At 40.6% G+C, this 15,687-nt stretch overlaps 1 protein-coding gene across 3 annotated transcripts; it reads right to left on the bottom strand.

Annotated features, from left to right (window-relative positions):
• Positions 1-675: 675 nt before the first annotated feature.
• On the bottom strand, positions 676-11,176 carry CFAP36 (cilia and flagella associated protein 36). 3 transcript variants are annotated; one of them, XR_008429751.1, is made up of 11 exons: positions 10,645-11,172; positions 7,072-7,136; positions 6,065-6,166; positions 5,554-5,668; positions 4,537-4,624; positions 3,836-3,887; positions 2,875-3,001; positions 2,459-2,628; positions 1,893-2,045; positions 1,049-1,193; positions 676-926 (listed from the first exon to the last, which is right to left on the bottom strand). XR_008429751.1 is itself a non-coding variant. In XM_053937217.1 (10 exons), the coding sequence occupies exons 1-10, from the start codon at positions 10,757-10,759 to the stop codon at positions 1,107-1,109; spliced, it is 1,074 nt and encodes a 357-aa protein (XP_053793192.1). In that variant the 5' UTR covers positions 10,760-11,171; the 3' UTR covers positions 676-1,106. The 3 variants fall into 3 exon arrangements, 1 of the variants encoding a protein (XP_053793192.1); XM_053937217.1 differs by having other exon boundaries at positions 676-1,193; positions 10,645-11,171; XR_008429752.1 differs by lacking the exons at positions 676-926; positions 1,049-1,193 and adding an exon at positions 2,142-2,225 and having other exon boundaries at positions 1,958-2,045; positions 10,645-11,176.
• Between the last annotated feature and the right edge of the window lie 4,511 nt (positions 11,177-15,687).

Here is a 15,687-nt window from a genome sequence, read left to right on the forward strand (position 1 = left end):
CATACAAACGGGATGTTGCTTCACAGCAAAACCAAGAATGTCATGAATTTTTATAGTTCCTAGGAAAGGACTGGGTGAAGTGGCAGTTAAACACCAGCCTGCAATCCTGGGGAAAGGTGACACCCGGGGCTCTCTGGCTTTTTCCTGGGGCTTTCACTGCTCAGTGCTGGTTCCCAGTCTGCCCTTGTAGGCAGCTGCATTTGTTCTCTTGCCTGGGCCCTTCCACTGCCACTTTTGGGGAAAGAACAGAACATCTGCCAACGTGTACCAGTTATAAATGCTATTTTAATAAAAATTCCAGGAAACTAGAAGGGGTGGATTTGTTTCTTTTGTTGTGAGTAGCTGTGGCAGGTCATGGCCAAGGGTGACCTCTCAATGAGGCCATGCCATGGGCAAAGGGTGACTTCTCCTGGCTTTTTGAGTCTGTGAAAGCCAAACCAGTAAAGGATTTAAAAAGATTTCTGCTACTCTGGCAGTGAATTGCTGGGAACAGTCTCAGCTTTGCACTAAAGCAACTCCTTTGTATTTAAAGTTGCATTTATTGCAAACTGGGACCTGGGGCCTGGGAAACTTCCTCAAAAGCCTGTAAAGCACTGTAACCTGGAGTTAATTTGTGAATGTCTTGACTCCCAAGGTACATTGGCTTTCTCACAAATGAGGTGGTCGAGGGTGCACTTCCTTGTGAAACCAGACTTTATTACACTGCCCAGCTGAAAAAGAGCCATTTGTTTATAATGGACTAATGAAAGGAACCATGTTCTGCACTGTTGAAATGAAAAAGTTCCAATGTTGAGCTCGGAGCTGTTGCCACAGGAATTCCTTTCCCAGCTCTCCATCGGTGCCTCTGCGCTCAGGGCTGGAGCAGGGCTGTGCTCTGCTGTGATGGCACAGCCTCGCTGCGGGACAGTCAGGGAGTTTCCAGCATTCTGGAAAATGAGCGTTCATGGTGTGTTTAAGTGGCATTTGCAATAGGGAGTTACCAGGTACTGAGCTGCTTGACTGAAAGTTCTATAAATCCCAGTGCAAGATTGGAAATCCCTTCACTTACTGATAATTTATTCTAAAACATCTTTCTGTTCTTGGCGTCAGCAATGAGCCTCTTAAAACTACCGCTTATTAATTACTTCTTCTTTTAGCTTTTCTGCAAGCATCTTCCTCTTCTGAAGCAGCCTTTGCTTCTCTTCTGACATTTTCTAAAAACAGAGTGAAAACAACACTGCAATGAACAACCATCAGCCCCACCATGGATCAGAGGGATGGATGGGGCTCCTGCCACCACCCTGCCCTCTCCCACTGCCCTGATCTGTGTTTTGTGAGCCCCAACTTCAGCTCCTGCTGAGCAATTGTCCTGAAAGCTCCCCAGTCACCAGGATTTGGAGCACCTTCTGAGCATAATAAAATGCACAGCAACTGTGAAAAATCTTTGAGGCAATAGAAAGTCTTTGGACTTTAGTTCACACCCTTAAGTACTTGCTCTATAAAGGAGAGTAGTGATTTTTGGGTTTGAAACAGAATAGTTACTAACTACATTGTTTTGTAATGTAAGAAGGGTTTAAGATCTTATAGTATTTCCATCTTTTTGAGAGAGTTTTCACGCATTTGCAAAAGAAAAAGAAAATCCCTGAGATTTGAGGAGCCCAAACAATAGGTCACAGACTAGGAGCAAACTGGCATTTTATCCATTCATAAACTGAAGTTAATCAGGAGGGTTTGATGATGCTGAAGCCAACCAATGCCAACTTCATCACTGAAACTTCCAGCCCAAAGCTTCTGCAAAAGCAGTAACTTGGAAATATTTCCCCCCTTGTTCTTTTTAACCCATTCCCACTCTTCAGCAGCAGCATGGACACCTGCAGTGAAAGCACCTGTGGGTTTATATGAAAGTGCTTCACCTCTTTGGGAGGGGGTTCCTCCTCCTCCTGATCAGTGTTGGGTGGTGGTACATTATTTTTTGACTCTTGCTTCGTAGCCAGCAACAGGTCTCGTTTTTTCTTTAGGTAATCCTCACGTTGCTTCAGCTGCTGCTTTTCAGTTTCTGATAAATCCTGGGGAAAAAAAAATTAAAATTTTGAAATCAATTCTTTTGTATCAATGTCCTGTGCAAGAAAGCACATTTACATCCTATTTGTTTCCAAAATTACCAGGTGAAAACAAATCCAAGTTGAGGCTTCAAGTCAGAGCTGTCTCCTAAGAAATTACCAAAGGACTGAATGCTGAATTCTACTCTGAAACCAGAAATCATAAGCTGAACTTTATGCTAATTAAACTGTGAATAACATGAAGGAGTGTTTACATATTTGTTTTTTAAAAAACAAAATAACCTAAATCCACCTGATTATAATAACAGAAATTCTGTATTTAAATATAATAGTATTTTAGATACATATTCTACATGTAATCTTCTCTTTTTGCATTCTAGTTCTATGTTTGGCTTTTTTAAAATTTGTTTTTAACTTACTGGTCCTTTTACCCCAGCTTTTTGCACTGTGTTCTCTGAACCTTTCCCAGCAGACCTTTTCTTAGTGTCTTCTTTCCCCTTGGTACAAGAGGGCTGGGGTAAGTTTTCAGTTCCTTTTTGTACTGGGCAAACTGGTTTGGGGTCTTCTTTTGTAGATTTATGAGATGCTTCTAAATAATTTTACATAGAAAACAATTAGAAAGAATAAAAATACATGGGATAAAAATAATCCATCAGAACAGAACATCATGGAATAGTAAAACATCTCATGTTGGAAGGCATTCCTGAAGGGCAAATACACTTTACTCACAGTGTTATCCAGCCAAGTTCTTAAAATCTTGATACAAGTGGACTCTTGAATCATTTAAAACCAACATCATGTTGCCCACTCAGCACTGCACTCCCCCTAAAATTACCTAATGGGCATTTTGTAGTTTCTTCAGAATCCTCAGCTCTCTCAGTGAATTCCTTAACTTTTACAGCTTCTCTTGAATCTCCTGGAATATTGTGGGTAACATCTGAAGCTTTGAGTTTAGCATGTGCCTTGAATTAGAAAACAAATAAACCCAAGTGTTACATTTCCTGACACTGTACCTCAGGTACTGAACTGTCCACACAAAGGAATCTCCCAGAAGAACTTCCAATTAAAACTGCATTGTTTACACTACAGACAATCCAACCCTTCGCTCAGAATTTCTGCCCCACACCATTCATTAAAATATGAAATTATTTTGTGTTGAAACACTCTTTTAACAAAAAATGTATCACTGAACACTATCACTTTCTCTGGCCAGGGAGCCAGAGAACTTGACTGGGGGCTCTGAAATCTGGCTTGTTTATCAAGAATATTGATATTCTTGGTGGTCTATAGAGATTTGGATAAAACCTGCCTGTTTTCCCAGTCAAGGCAAGGTTTATTGTCATGATTCCACAATTTGGACAGTCCCCATTTCCATTCAGTTTCCTTTCTCTGTGGTTTACTCTGATGGACACCAAGGGATAGTCTCTTGCAGAGGATTTCTGGGTCCTGGTGATTAGTTCTGTCTTGTGAACACTTAATTAATAACTACACTACTTATCCAGTCATCCAGAAGGTAATTCCTGCGGGATTATGAGTGCTGTCACCTCCAAGCAGCTTACACTTTGAAGGCTCTTTGATCCTGACAATATCAGCAATTCAGCTGCTCTCTGGATCTGAAAGGCTGACACCCATTAGCAGGATTTGAGGATTCAGGTGCTGAGCAGGGAATGTGCTTCTTATGGGTTACTGCATTGATGGAACACATGGCCTGGAAGGGATCTAGGGGTAGCCAGGACAGAATATCAGGGGATTTCTTAATCATCCCCATAATTCACATACAAACGTAAGACACTCACTTCTTCAGTCCTTTTTCTCTCTTGCTCTATTTCATACTCTTCCTTAGATTTTCTGTAACAATAAACATGAGTAAATACTCAAAACTCATTTAGTGGTAGTGATTTTCAGGGAAATTTAACACTGCTTAAATATTTGAGGAGTATCAAAGGAATTACAAGGTAATGTGAATTTGTCAGTATCTAAAATATTTCCATTACTTAAGTCATAACAGAAATAAATAATTGGGATAAACACACAAGAGCCCACTGTCCTCAACTACCTTTGTGCTAAAATAATTGTGTAAGAATTTCAAGGACTTACCTATCCCTTTATTTAATTTGCTAATTTAAAGACAGGAAGGGAAGTATTCCCAGTATTCCCAGAATCCAGAGGGAAAATAGCATTATCTAATATAACCTGGATGGACTCATCTCCTAATATTTTATTATGTGTCCGTGAACTGGGATTAGGGGAGAATCTGCATAAGTTGTACTGGTCTCACCCATCTCAGATCACAGCAACAGTTCTCACTCACTATTTCAATATTCCTGAACACACCCACTGCCCAGCACCACCCATTTTCCCCTCAGGTTGGATGTTGACAAGAGTATTCCCATTATCTGTAAGATGACAGCAGTTTCCTGGAAAAGGCTGGAAGAGTCAGGTCCTACAGACCTGTATTTTAAAATAACATACAAAGTGGGACAGATTGATTTTTTACCTTAGAACATCCCTGAGTATTTTCATTTCTTCCTGTTCAATTTCACTGAATACATCAGAACCCTCTGTCAAACACTCAGGCAATATACCTGGAAAAAAAAAATTATTCATTATTCTAAGGAAAATTATTGTGTGCTCCAGTTGGCAGAGAAGAAAAGAAAATTTTTTAAAAAACCCAAAGAAAAGAAAATCACACTCACAAAACCAAAGCCATGTAAACTGTTTCCAAAAAGATCCTAGAGGAAAACGTCCAAAATCCTGTTAGGAAAAAGGCAAAGATTTCTGGCAATGAAAGTTTTGACCTCAAAGGTTAAGCCAAATTCTGTATTGACCATTATGTGGCATTTCCTGTAGGCTGCAATTCAGCCATGGCCACCTGAACCACTCCCAAAAGTAGCTGTTATATGAAAGGTGAAATTTAAAAATTATTCTCTGAAAAACACTCATACAGTAAGAAGAAAGTAAAACGAAAGACATAGAAGGAAGGAGTGGGATTAAAATCCTTTTAGAAGCATCAACAGAGCAGTAAAGTTGGGTGTGGATTATTTTCTCTTCATCTTCTTTTTCATGCATGTATGAACATGATGAAGGCCTTAACTTGTGCTTCCTGAATGGATTTTTCAGTGTGAATTGCACAGTAAGCACAGCAGACACTACAACATCCTTGCCATGCAGGGAGCAGAATTCCAGCTATTGATATTGCTCCTTTTGAGGAACTGCTCTAACTGCCTTAACTCAGAAATGTCATCAAAATTCTCTAACAGAAAACTCAGTCGAGTTTCACAGAGAAATTCAGACAAACAGACCTGAAATATCCATTAACAGTACAGACAGCTGATACCAAGAGCGCAAACCAAGGACTAAGTAATGAAATTCCTGTCCCAGTATCATCAACTGGTTTTCCTGTAACTTGAACTGGAACAGAACCAGCATTCCACACTCATTTATGAATGGCTTAAAGAGTCATCAAAAGAACACTAAAAACCTTCAGAGAACCCCCATATTCACCACTTCTCACCATTTCTTTCTTTGATGATTCGAATCGCTTGCAGTTGCATTTCAATATTTTTCTGTACCATCATTTTTTTAAATAGTCTAAAATCTTCTGCTGCCAACACTGTTTGCAGAATGGCCTATGGGAGGAAAGATATGCACAAAATTAAACCCCCACAGAAATCCTAACCAGCTCAGTCTGTTTGAAATTAGCTGGATTTTTCAATTCTGGGGAGCATGTTTTTAATAATTATATTTCATTCTCCTATCTGTTTTTCCAGATATACAAGAAGAGCTCATGGCCAGGAAAATAACTTGGTGGGTTATGTCTTTAGATCAACATGTCTGCAGTAACATTATGACAATATTATATTATGACAAAATTGGGTTTCCCAGTGTAAGTTTACAGCTGCAGTTCAATTGAAAATTACAGTTTCACCATGAAAACTTTTCCAAGTTTCATCTCCTGCCAGCTGTGTTAGGGAAAAAAACAAGCTAAGAATGAAATCCATACATTCCTTAATGAAGGCAAATACCTGGGAGGTGTGGGTCTTTGCAAGAGGAGAAGAAAAAGCTTCTTGAAATTTCTCCTCATTAATTCCAACTTCTTTAAGGTAGTCCTCTAGTAATCTCTCCACCTGTAAGAAAGTATAAGCCTTACCTTCTAAGGTTTTTTCCCTGAGAATCAGAGGAATTTTTGTCATGATTGTCTATTCTTTTCTGCTGATGTGGTTTATAAACTCAAAGGAAAATCACTACAATAGCATAACTGACTTTTCTGATTTCAAGCTTTATTTGCTTTCATGAACTGCTCAAAATGAGCATTTTTATTGCTAAATTTGATGACTCCTTAACTTATCTTCTCCAGTTTCCAGGACTCTCACTCGTGTACCTTTTCCCCAGACTCCTGGCTAGTATTCCTCATGTTTTTTTCATGAAGGTAAAAGGCTTTTTGCCAGTCTGTGCCTGAAAGCCTTTAGGGTTAGAGCAGAAATGAATGTTGGTTTCTATTTATTCAATCAAAGCTTTTTAATATCATGTATTTCTCAGCCTCATTACAGAAAGTGTTAGAAATCTGCATGTACTATTTTATAGGTATTTAAGCTTCAAAAATCTGTCATTTTTTCTGATAATAGAGAAAATAACTTTCTGATAAAAGATAATTCAAAAGATTTCCTAGACTCATTGATGAACAAAATACAAGTTGTGAGTGTTCTCAGACATCCTGCTGGTTGTCATTTTCACTTGACAGAAAATAACATTATCAAGCTTATAAATACAATCTTGAAGGTTGTGGATATATTAATTTTAATGATGAATATGTAAAACAGCCTAGGAACTATGACTGTGTCACAGTTTCTTTTCTATGTAGCTGGTCTTTAGGCATATAAATGCGTATGACAACTACAATTCACAGGATTTCTAAATAACACGTGGAAAATACTAAATAATAATAACCCAATTAGAAGTTCATCTAAATACTCATTTAACATTTTAAATTCTTTTGCTTAGAAATTTACCACAGATAGTGAATAATGCTCACCAGAGCTTGGTACTCCTGATAAATTTCTGTGTAAGACAACTTGCTTTCTTCTTCATCATCAAAAACTGAGGAGGGGGAAGAAGAAACATTTTGCAGTCAGTGTACAAACCACCACAAATTAACTTACACCCTAAACAGCAAGATTAACCTTTACAGGGTAATATATTTAATCAATGAAAATATAGGCCATGATTTATAAAAGTCCTGTGTTTTTCCACACACTCAGGCTAAGTGTGTGCTTTTGATAATTCAAAGTAATTAAGCTGCATCATTTAATATTGGAAAAATGTATCTTCATAGTAGACTTGTAAGCAAGTAGAGGATTCAGCAGATACATTCATTAAAAGGTAAATTTTAATATAAGAACTACCCCCTATGATTCTGTGTAAGGTTGTTCTATGGTGGCAGATGACACATCAGGCAGGAAATTTCTCACTCTCCATGTATTTACATGGAAGATGTATTTATTAATGACTTAAACCATTTTTTAAATGTCATTCACGTAGTGAGAAGCCAAGTGATAGAGGAAAATGAGTCCCTGCCTGCAAAACCAGATAAACCCAAAGCGGAAATGTGGTGCAGTTAAGTGATATTTTAATTAAATCTATGTGATTTATGGAAAATGGACATTCCTATACTAAAGTCCATATTAATAATATTCATGTAAATTCATATCAAAATCCGTGACTGGAACTACTCAAGCTCATGATCTCTATGCTACAGAATATGTGGAAGAAGCAGAGAATAACAGGAACTGAAAACTAAGGGTTGCGGGAGGGTGGTAATTTACATTTTTTTCATGCCAACAACTAAGAGAGGTAATGTAAAACCTGGCAATTAAAGCAAAGGCTTAGAAATAAGTCTTACTCGATCCCCTTCAAGATTAGTCACTTGGACAAGTCACTTGCCAGGAACATCCTTTGAAGTCATTTGAAGAATGAGAATTCTGCTTAAATTGGTGAATGAGTGTGATTTATTCTTCATGTACATGTGACATCTCTGATGGTGGTGATGCCTGTGGAACCAGTACAACCTTCACACAAATTCAGAGTGACTTTTTGAAGGCATTCAATATCTTTCCCAGCTGTGACAGCCCTGAGGCCACATCACTCCAGACTTGGACACAGTGTGAGCTGAGGTGGCACTTCCTAAAGCAGCATCACTTTCTAACACAGAAGTGCAATGACAGAAATCCAATGACACATTTCAGGTCCCCCAAAAGCAGAGGAAAATCTGGTTTTTAATCATACTTTGGAAAACCAACACTGCTTGTGGGTTTTGCACAAGCCAAAATTTTTAATGAAGAAATTAAAATAAAAGGCTTATAAATATCTAGGATTAAATTCAAATGGTAGGGAAGTTATTATAGATATCAGTTCTATTCAACTACCATATCACTAAACTCTGGAGAGTGAAGACACTTGACAGCCTCTGTTGTCTCCTCCTAGCTAGGGATTGCTCCCAGCTATTGCAGACCCCAACTTTCACCTTGGCTTCTTTGTCCCTTTTTTCCTCACCCTACCTGCCCTGGGGATCCCAAGCACAGGGATGTCACCCCTCGGTGACAGCTAGCCTGGCACTGACAAGGGGATGTTCCTTCTGCAGAGCAGAGTGGGAAGCTGGCACACTCTGTCCTCGGGCTTGGGACACAACAGGATGAAGTTCAGTGCCAAGTAAAGCAAGCTGCAGTCAGCATCTCCTCTCAGCTAAGTGGCTTTAAGGAATACTTGGAACAGAGACCTTGGATTTTCTTGAGTCACGGCTTCTGAATCACATAGTCATTACTCCTTAAGGTTTTGGCACAGTCTTTGGTCACCCAACAGGAATAAAAATCTGAAGAACCACAGTATGAAGATACGCCAGGGGACACAGATGTCCTGGGAGACACTCATAATCTTCTTGTTAAAACTCAAAGTCTTGGCTAGGACCCCTCAAATGGGATGATACACACCCGTCTATTTAATTTCAGTTTGATGTAAAAGGAAATTAATCAAGCTATAAAAAATGAATCAATTTCCCAGAAAGAGGGAGAGAGAGAAAGCAAACACTTACTAACAGATAGAAAAACATTACAATAAGTTTACAAGTTGAAGTGCGAGGACTTGGCCGCAGTAACTACAGTTCTAAAATGGATTCCTCACATACTAATTACCAAAATCCAAATTGTATTTTTGAGGAGTCACAAATTATTGTCAGTTAATCAAAGTGTTGCTAATTTGCTTGTCCAGCCCAAAGATCAAATGTTTTGGGAACGCAAAGGACTCTGTCCTGACAAAGTATGTCAATACAAAACCAGCCGTGGAATCAGCACAGCAGGAAGTGACCACCACGAGCCTGCCTCACACTAGGTGGAAATTTACAGCGGTTCCACAAATCTTCTTACTGTCAGTAAATTCCCCTCAACCTTCTAAGGAGAAGGGATCATTGCTCCTGAGAGGGATAAATCAATTCCCTTGATAGCTAAACCTTTTCAAGATAACCAGAATATTAGGCCCACCCCAAGTTTAGGCAGACTTCCCAGGACAAAGCTTCCAGTCTAGGTTTCTCTAGCCCTTCCTAGCTGTGAAGATTCCAGGAGCTTTCCCTTCCTCTTTTCCCAGTTTTAAGAGGGAAAGGCATACAGACTCATGACAATCATGCCTCATGCAAAGTTTGGTGGGGGTAGAAACGATTCAGGGAGAAACTGAGATGCAATTTTTTTTCAAGAATCACAAACAAAAGCTGTCTTTTTTTTTCCAAAGGGTTTAGGCACTGCTTTCAGACCTGCCCAAATTGTCATTACATTGCTACTGTAAGGATCCAGGTGTTTTTTGGCAGCAGAAGTTGTTCTGTTAGCAGAGGTAATTTAGCCAAATCTCTGCATCAGAAAGTCTATTTCTTCCTTCCCCCTCTGCAGATACAAACCTGCACAGGCCCTCCCTGGCTATAGGGCAATCCTGGCCCCTCCTCACTGCATGTACTTCCACTTTACCCAGCCTACTCCCCAAATTATGCCTCGATTATCTCAAGAAGATAAAGGAAGAAATGGAAGTTTGAACTGGAGTTACTTCCGAGCTAAACGCACCCACAGGATTACCTACAAAACATTGCCGGTAGTCACTGACAGTTTTGACTGTCATTTTTGCGAGCTACTAAAACTCAGGGATTTTCATCTCTTAACTGACAATATTCACGTAATTGAAGGAATTTAACTTTGAGCCTTCTTCTCCTCTGTCGGACTGACCGGATGGTGCTTTCGGTTGTCCAGACCAATTTCCTAAGGTAAACTCCCGGCTCTGGGAGAGCTTTGGAGGCCGTGCAGGGGTCCGAGGCGCCGCAGGGTGCAGCGCTCGCTCGGTGTCAACCGTAAGCTCACGCCATAATCCCAGGACGAGCAAATGGATGCAAATGGCACCTCCTGACACACGGCTCGCCCGAGGAACACCGCGGGCCCCGGGGAGCGCCCGGCGGGGATCGCAGCCGAGTGGGCGCTCCCGCACAACTCTGGGGGCCGCAGGGCCACCCCGCGCCCGGGACAGGCCCCGCCCGTGGCCTCGGGGCACCCGCCCTGCCCCGCCCGGCGCCCCCGCTCACCCTCGCAGTTGTGCTCCATGAACTCCAGGATGGGGATGGACCAGGCGGGCCCCCGCAGGAAGCCGGCGATGGTGTCCACCACCCACTCCACGTCGTCCTCCTCCTCGGCCGCCATGGCCAGCGGCGCGGCCGCTATGGCAACCGGCGTCACGGGGCGGGTCCTGCGGGCCAGGGGCCGCCCTCACGGAATTCCCGGGAATCGCGGTGGGGCGGGAAGCGGGGCTGTCGGGTGCAGCTGGCGCAGGAGCAGCGGGCGGGGAGCAGGGGGAGGGCGGCTGGCAGCGGCCGCAGCATCCCCGGCTGCCTGACGCGCGGGTCCTGCACAACAATGGAAAGAGAAGAAATTAGCACCTACGGTGATTGTTAGTCGCCAGTGTTGAGGGAAATGGATCACGGGAACAGGCGGTTCAGCCCAGCTTCCCTCTGCTTGGGGATAGCCGGGATAGGAGGGACACAGCCCTGAGAAGCCGCCTTGCACTGGCCCTGTGCCCTCCGGAGATCCCCACTTGTTCTAGCGCCTCTCACTCACACTTTCACAGTACAGTCCAGGTTGGGCTTACATATTTTAATTTTATTAAAAACCTATCCCAGATGATGGAAAATTCCTGTTGTCCCCTATTTTATCATGTGCAGAATGCAGTGACATTGTGGAGCAAACATGTTCCTTGTTAGTTGTTGAAGGTGGTGCTCTAATTCTAATGTTAATAGCTCATCAGGCCTTCATAAGAACACGGATAATTTGTAACTTAGTAATACTGCAAAAACCCTACAGTTTGGAATTAGGAAATAATTTACAAGGCAATGGGTAAAAAGGGTTACATTAACGCTTTATCATTTGGGTATTTCTTAGGGCTGGTGGTTGTAGTATATTCCTTTTCTCCACTAAAATTAAGGTAATTTCTCTCACTGTTCTCATCTTTTACACTGCTGACACACTGAAAAGTTTTTCCCAAAGTTTAAATGTATGTTCTTCCTAATACTGGATGATTGCTTGCCTTACTGGTACATGTCACTGGTAAGTAAAAAAAAACCCAAAAACCCAAAAAACAAACCCCCCAAAACCCCACCAAACCCAAAAATAACCTCTTCATCCTTTTTGAAAGATTTTTATGATGACAAACAGTGGCAATTCCAGTTCGTTGCATCAGGATTGGGCTTGGTCTTGCTCAAGAGCTCTTGTAGCCATTAATGAGATCTTACCTGCACAAAGTTTCAGTGCTGGGTGAATGCTAATTTATTTTCTCATTATTTTTTCTCAAAGGTAACAATTCTATGCTCTCAGAACTGCAGAGAAGTACATGAGCATCATTTAAATAAGAATCTGCACTGGAAAAACTTCAAATTTTCTTTTTGCAGGCCACTTTTTTCACCATCAGTGCTTCCATTTCTACAGCCAGTTTTGTGGTCTGAGAGCATCAGCAGTATGGCAGGATATTCACTTCCTATTTGCTGCATAAAAAGTTAAAGCATTTCATCACAGTTACAAGAAAAATTGCTGCAGTAATGAGTATGAGGAAATTCTGTCCTCTGTAATCAAATCTGTTTTATGACCTCACAGGAAACTGCCTGATGTGATCATGTTCTGTCCATAGATGTCAAGGGAAAACTGGAGTTGGTGGTTTAGTTGTTAACAATACAAAAGATGGAGCAGGAAATGCTCCCTTATCTGAGTCACTAAATGCATTTATTGCTTGATCTTCTGTCTGCTCTGAGCAAGTTTCTACTTCAGACATTTTGACATAAATACAAATATATTTATATATATATGTGTGTATATATATACACACTCACACACTGACAGGCAAATTTTGTCATGCCTTTCCAGTCTCTGCGTTCCACTGCATTCTTTATGTCAGTATCCAACGCTCTTTACATCCAGTGGGTTCCACTCACAAGCACAATAATAAAGTTTGAACTTCCAGAATCTTGAGAATATCTGACTTCTTTTTGCTTAATGCCATTTTTGATCTGTTGCTGAATTTATAAATTTCTTTATCTATTTATAAAGAGGGAGGCAGATGAGCTTCTTAGCTATTGGCAGAGGTGGTTTTTACATCACTCCTAATTTCTTCAATGTGGATAATTTTGTAGCTTTTGAGCAATTTAAAGGATTCTGGCAAAAGTGCAATTATCAGATTAACAGTTAAACAGTACTATTTTTATTTACTCTTTTGTTTAGGCTTGAATTCTCCCATCCACCTAGTTTGTAATAGTCTTACTACTGCAACAGCTATAAATATTATTACTTTAGTAAACTAAATGCAACTCTTCCAGTTTGTTTTTACAAATTTTAGTTTGGGAGGGATTTTTTTTTTATAAATCTGACCTCAAAGAGAACACTGAGCTCAAGCTTCTGAAAACCTGTGGTGCAAAGGCCTTTTCTTTCAGTCCAGTAGACAGAATTAAATGTGACTTCTGTATAAAAGATTGAAAATTAAAACACTAATCACTTCAGTCTTATTGGCAACAATTTATTGTGGAGAGTTTTTGGTTAAATATGTTATACTTCAGGGACTTCACTGTACTTTAGTCAAGGCTGAACTAGGAGAGAAATTGGTTCTGAGCAATGCAGACACATTGAAGAAGTGCCTAAAGTCAAGTAAGGAATTGTGAGTTATGTTCATTTTCCTCCCCTCTGGGATGTTGAGCTCCTGCTGGAACTTCTACTGATCTTCCTATTTAGGTCATTTTCTTTCATTTTATAAAACTGTTCTTTTCTCTTGTGACTTGAAGGTTTTATACAAATGTAAGGCTGTTTCACAGAATCCATTCTGCCTGAAAGGCCATTCCAAATATAATTATCTAATAATAAGCATATGCCATTGCCTTTTCTATAATAATACTTCTTAGCTAAATTATCTAATCTTAAAAGCATCTCAAGTGTCCAACATCTAATGCTTTCTCTTTATAGCTTGTGAAAAAAGACACTAGAACAACAAGAATATTATTTCCTCTCTTTTTTAGATTTTTTTTTCATTTATATACTTGCCACAAACCATGCATATTTTACCCACACATTTATCCGAAAGGCTATCCATACACCTGATTTCATATATTTTCCTGAAGCAAATTTTGTTGTTTATTTAGCAACAATAGGATTCATTCTCATATACACTTTTCATAGGGATTTTCTCCACACACATTGACCTGGTGTTTTAGTAATTGCTACAGTGCTTTTACCATTGTTTTTTTTTTTCCTGTGGTGTCTGCACCTCTTGAATTCCAAAAAGCCTTGTAACAGTTTAGATTTTTCTGTCCAATTTCAGCTGATTGTTATTGATGGAAGATGAACTACAGCAAGGTGAAGCCTGTGGTTTGATCTGAAGCCTGTAAGTTTTGTTATTCTAATCTCTTCTGGCATGGAGTTCTGCAGCCATAAGCAGGTTAAAAAAGGAAAAAGAAAAAGGATGAAATGGTATCAATAAGGGTATGAGATGGTTAGAAATAGTAAAATAATAAATTGCCAGATGCATGGGCATTTTATTCATTGCAGAATAAGTGTGGGAGAAAGGTCATGGAACATGGTTGCCACAAATCCATGATAATAATAGGTAAAAAAGAAAAAATATAACCTTCAGTTGTGTATTGACTTTGGGGAAAGATCTTTATTTCTGAGCTTAGGAGACTTTCTACAAAAAGTCCAGCTTCTAACACCTTCAGCCAAGAATCATGAAAGCTATGCAGAAAGACTCCTACACACAAACACGTTTCTCTTTCTCTTCAGTTTTTACCACTGTGAGAATTATGCATTTTTAATTTCTTTGTAGAACTTCCCTTAAAAATGACTCCTCAATATTAGGATTACTGAAGTGTTACCTGGGGCTGTGTGGGGAGTGGGAGTAGAAGAGATCTAAAGGCTGCCCAGCCTTGGAGTTTCCTCGACTGCACAGTGCAAGAGAGAATTTATTTGAGACATGAATTTGGTTTGAGTCATTTAGTGTTACCTCAGGGCTTGGCTTTCAAGAAGGCATTTACAGACAAAGTGCTGGTTCTGGGGGCTCTGGGGAAGAACTGGAGTTTGCGTTTCTAAGTTTTATTACCCACATGTTTCAGTTGCTCCCAAGAACGTTGGCTAATTGTATTGGTCCCAAGGAAAACAATGCACTGGAGTGCCTCACAGAAACTGTGCTTTCTACTGCTGAAACAGAAAAATCAATTGGATGTACAAGAAAGAAATACTTCCATAGGGATACATATGGAAGTGCTTTGTACAGAACCTCATTGGTCCTGTTTCATGGATTTCAGATGTATATGACTTGTAGCAAGTGGGATATTGAAAGAATTACACAAATTAGGTTAGCAGAGTACATCTGCTGGAGAGCAGCAGTTTATCCCATGTTCCAGGGTGTGTTATCTGGCTCCCAGGTGCAGAAGGGACTCCACACTCTCAGCTCACGCACTCGCTGTGCCAGCTCAATGTGATGGAGCCCCGTGTTCAGGGTGACACAGGAGTGTCAGGGTGACTTGTTCTGAGATCTGAACAGAGCCCAGGAATTCCAGACCCCTCACTCCACCCCATTAATTCTCACTGCTGCAACTGGCCTTCCAGCAACTTGCAGGTTTGAGGGACACTGATCAATAAGGGGTTTTGCCACAGCAGCCAGCAGTGGGGAGAACAGAGGTGCTGCTGTGGTGCTGCTGCTTCCCTCTTGCTGTGCTATTTCCTTTTTATTTTCTAGGGTGCCATCTACTCAGGCTCATAGCAGAGACTCTGTCTGCAACAGAGGAAGAGCTCTGGGGTGTGTTGGATGTGGCCAGGCCCTGCTGAGCTGTGTCCCTCTGTATATCTGGATACAGCTGCCACACCAGTAGGTGTGACCTCAGGAAGGCATAAAAACCAGAGCTGTGAGACAAAGAGTGGAGCTTTTCACAGCTTCATAAACAGGCTAAATGATAGCAGCATAAGCAGGGCTGCTCCCGTTCTTGCTTGGAGGACACACTGTAGGATTCCAGTGTATGCACGGTTTTCATTAAGCTCTGTAACTTTTAATAGTTGATTTTTATGAAAGCACCATGAGTTATTTATTACGTAGTGTGTATTTG

Source organism: Vidua chalybeata, chromosome 3, assembly GCF_026979565.1.
Source record: "Vidua chalybeata isolate OUT-0048 chromosome 3, bVidCha1 merged haplotype, whole genome shotgun sequence".
Classification (NCBI taxonomy): domain Eukaryota; kingdom Metazoa; phylum Chordata; class Aves; order Passeriformes; family Viduidae; genus Vidua; species Vidua chalybeata.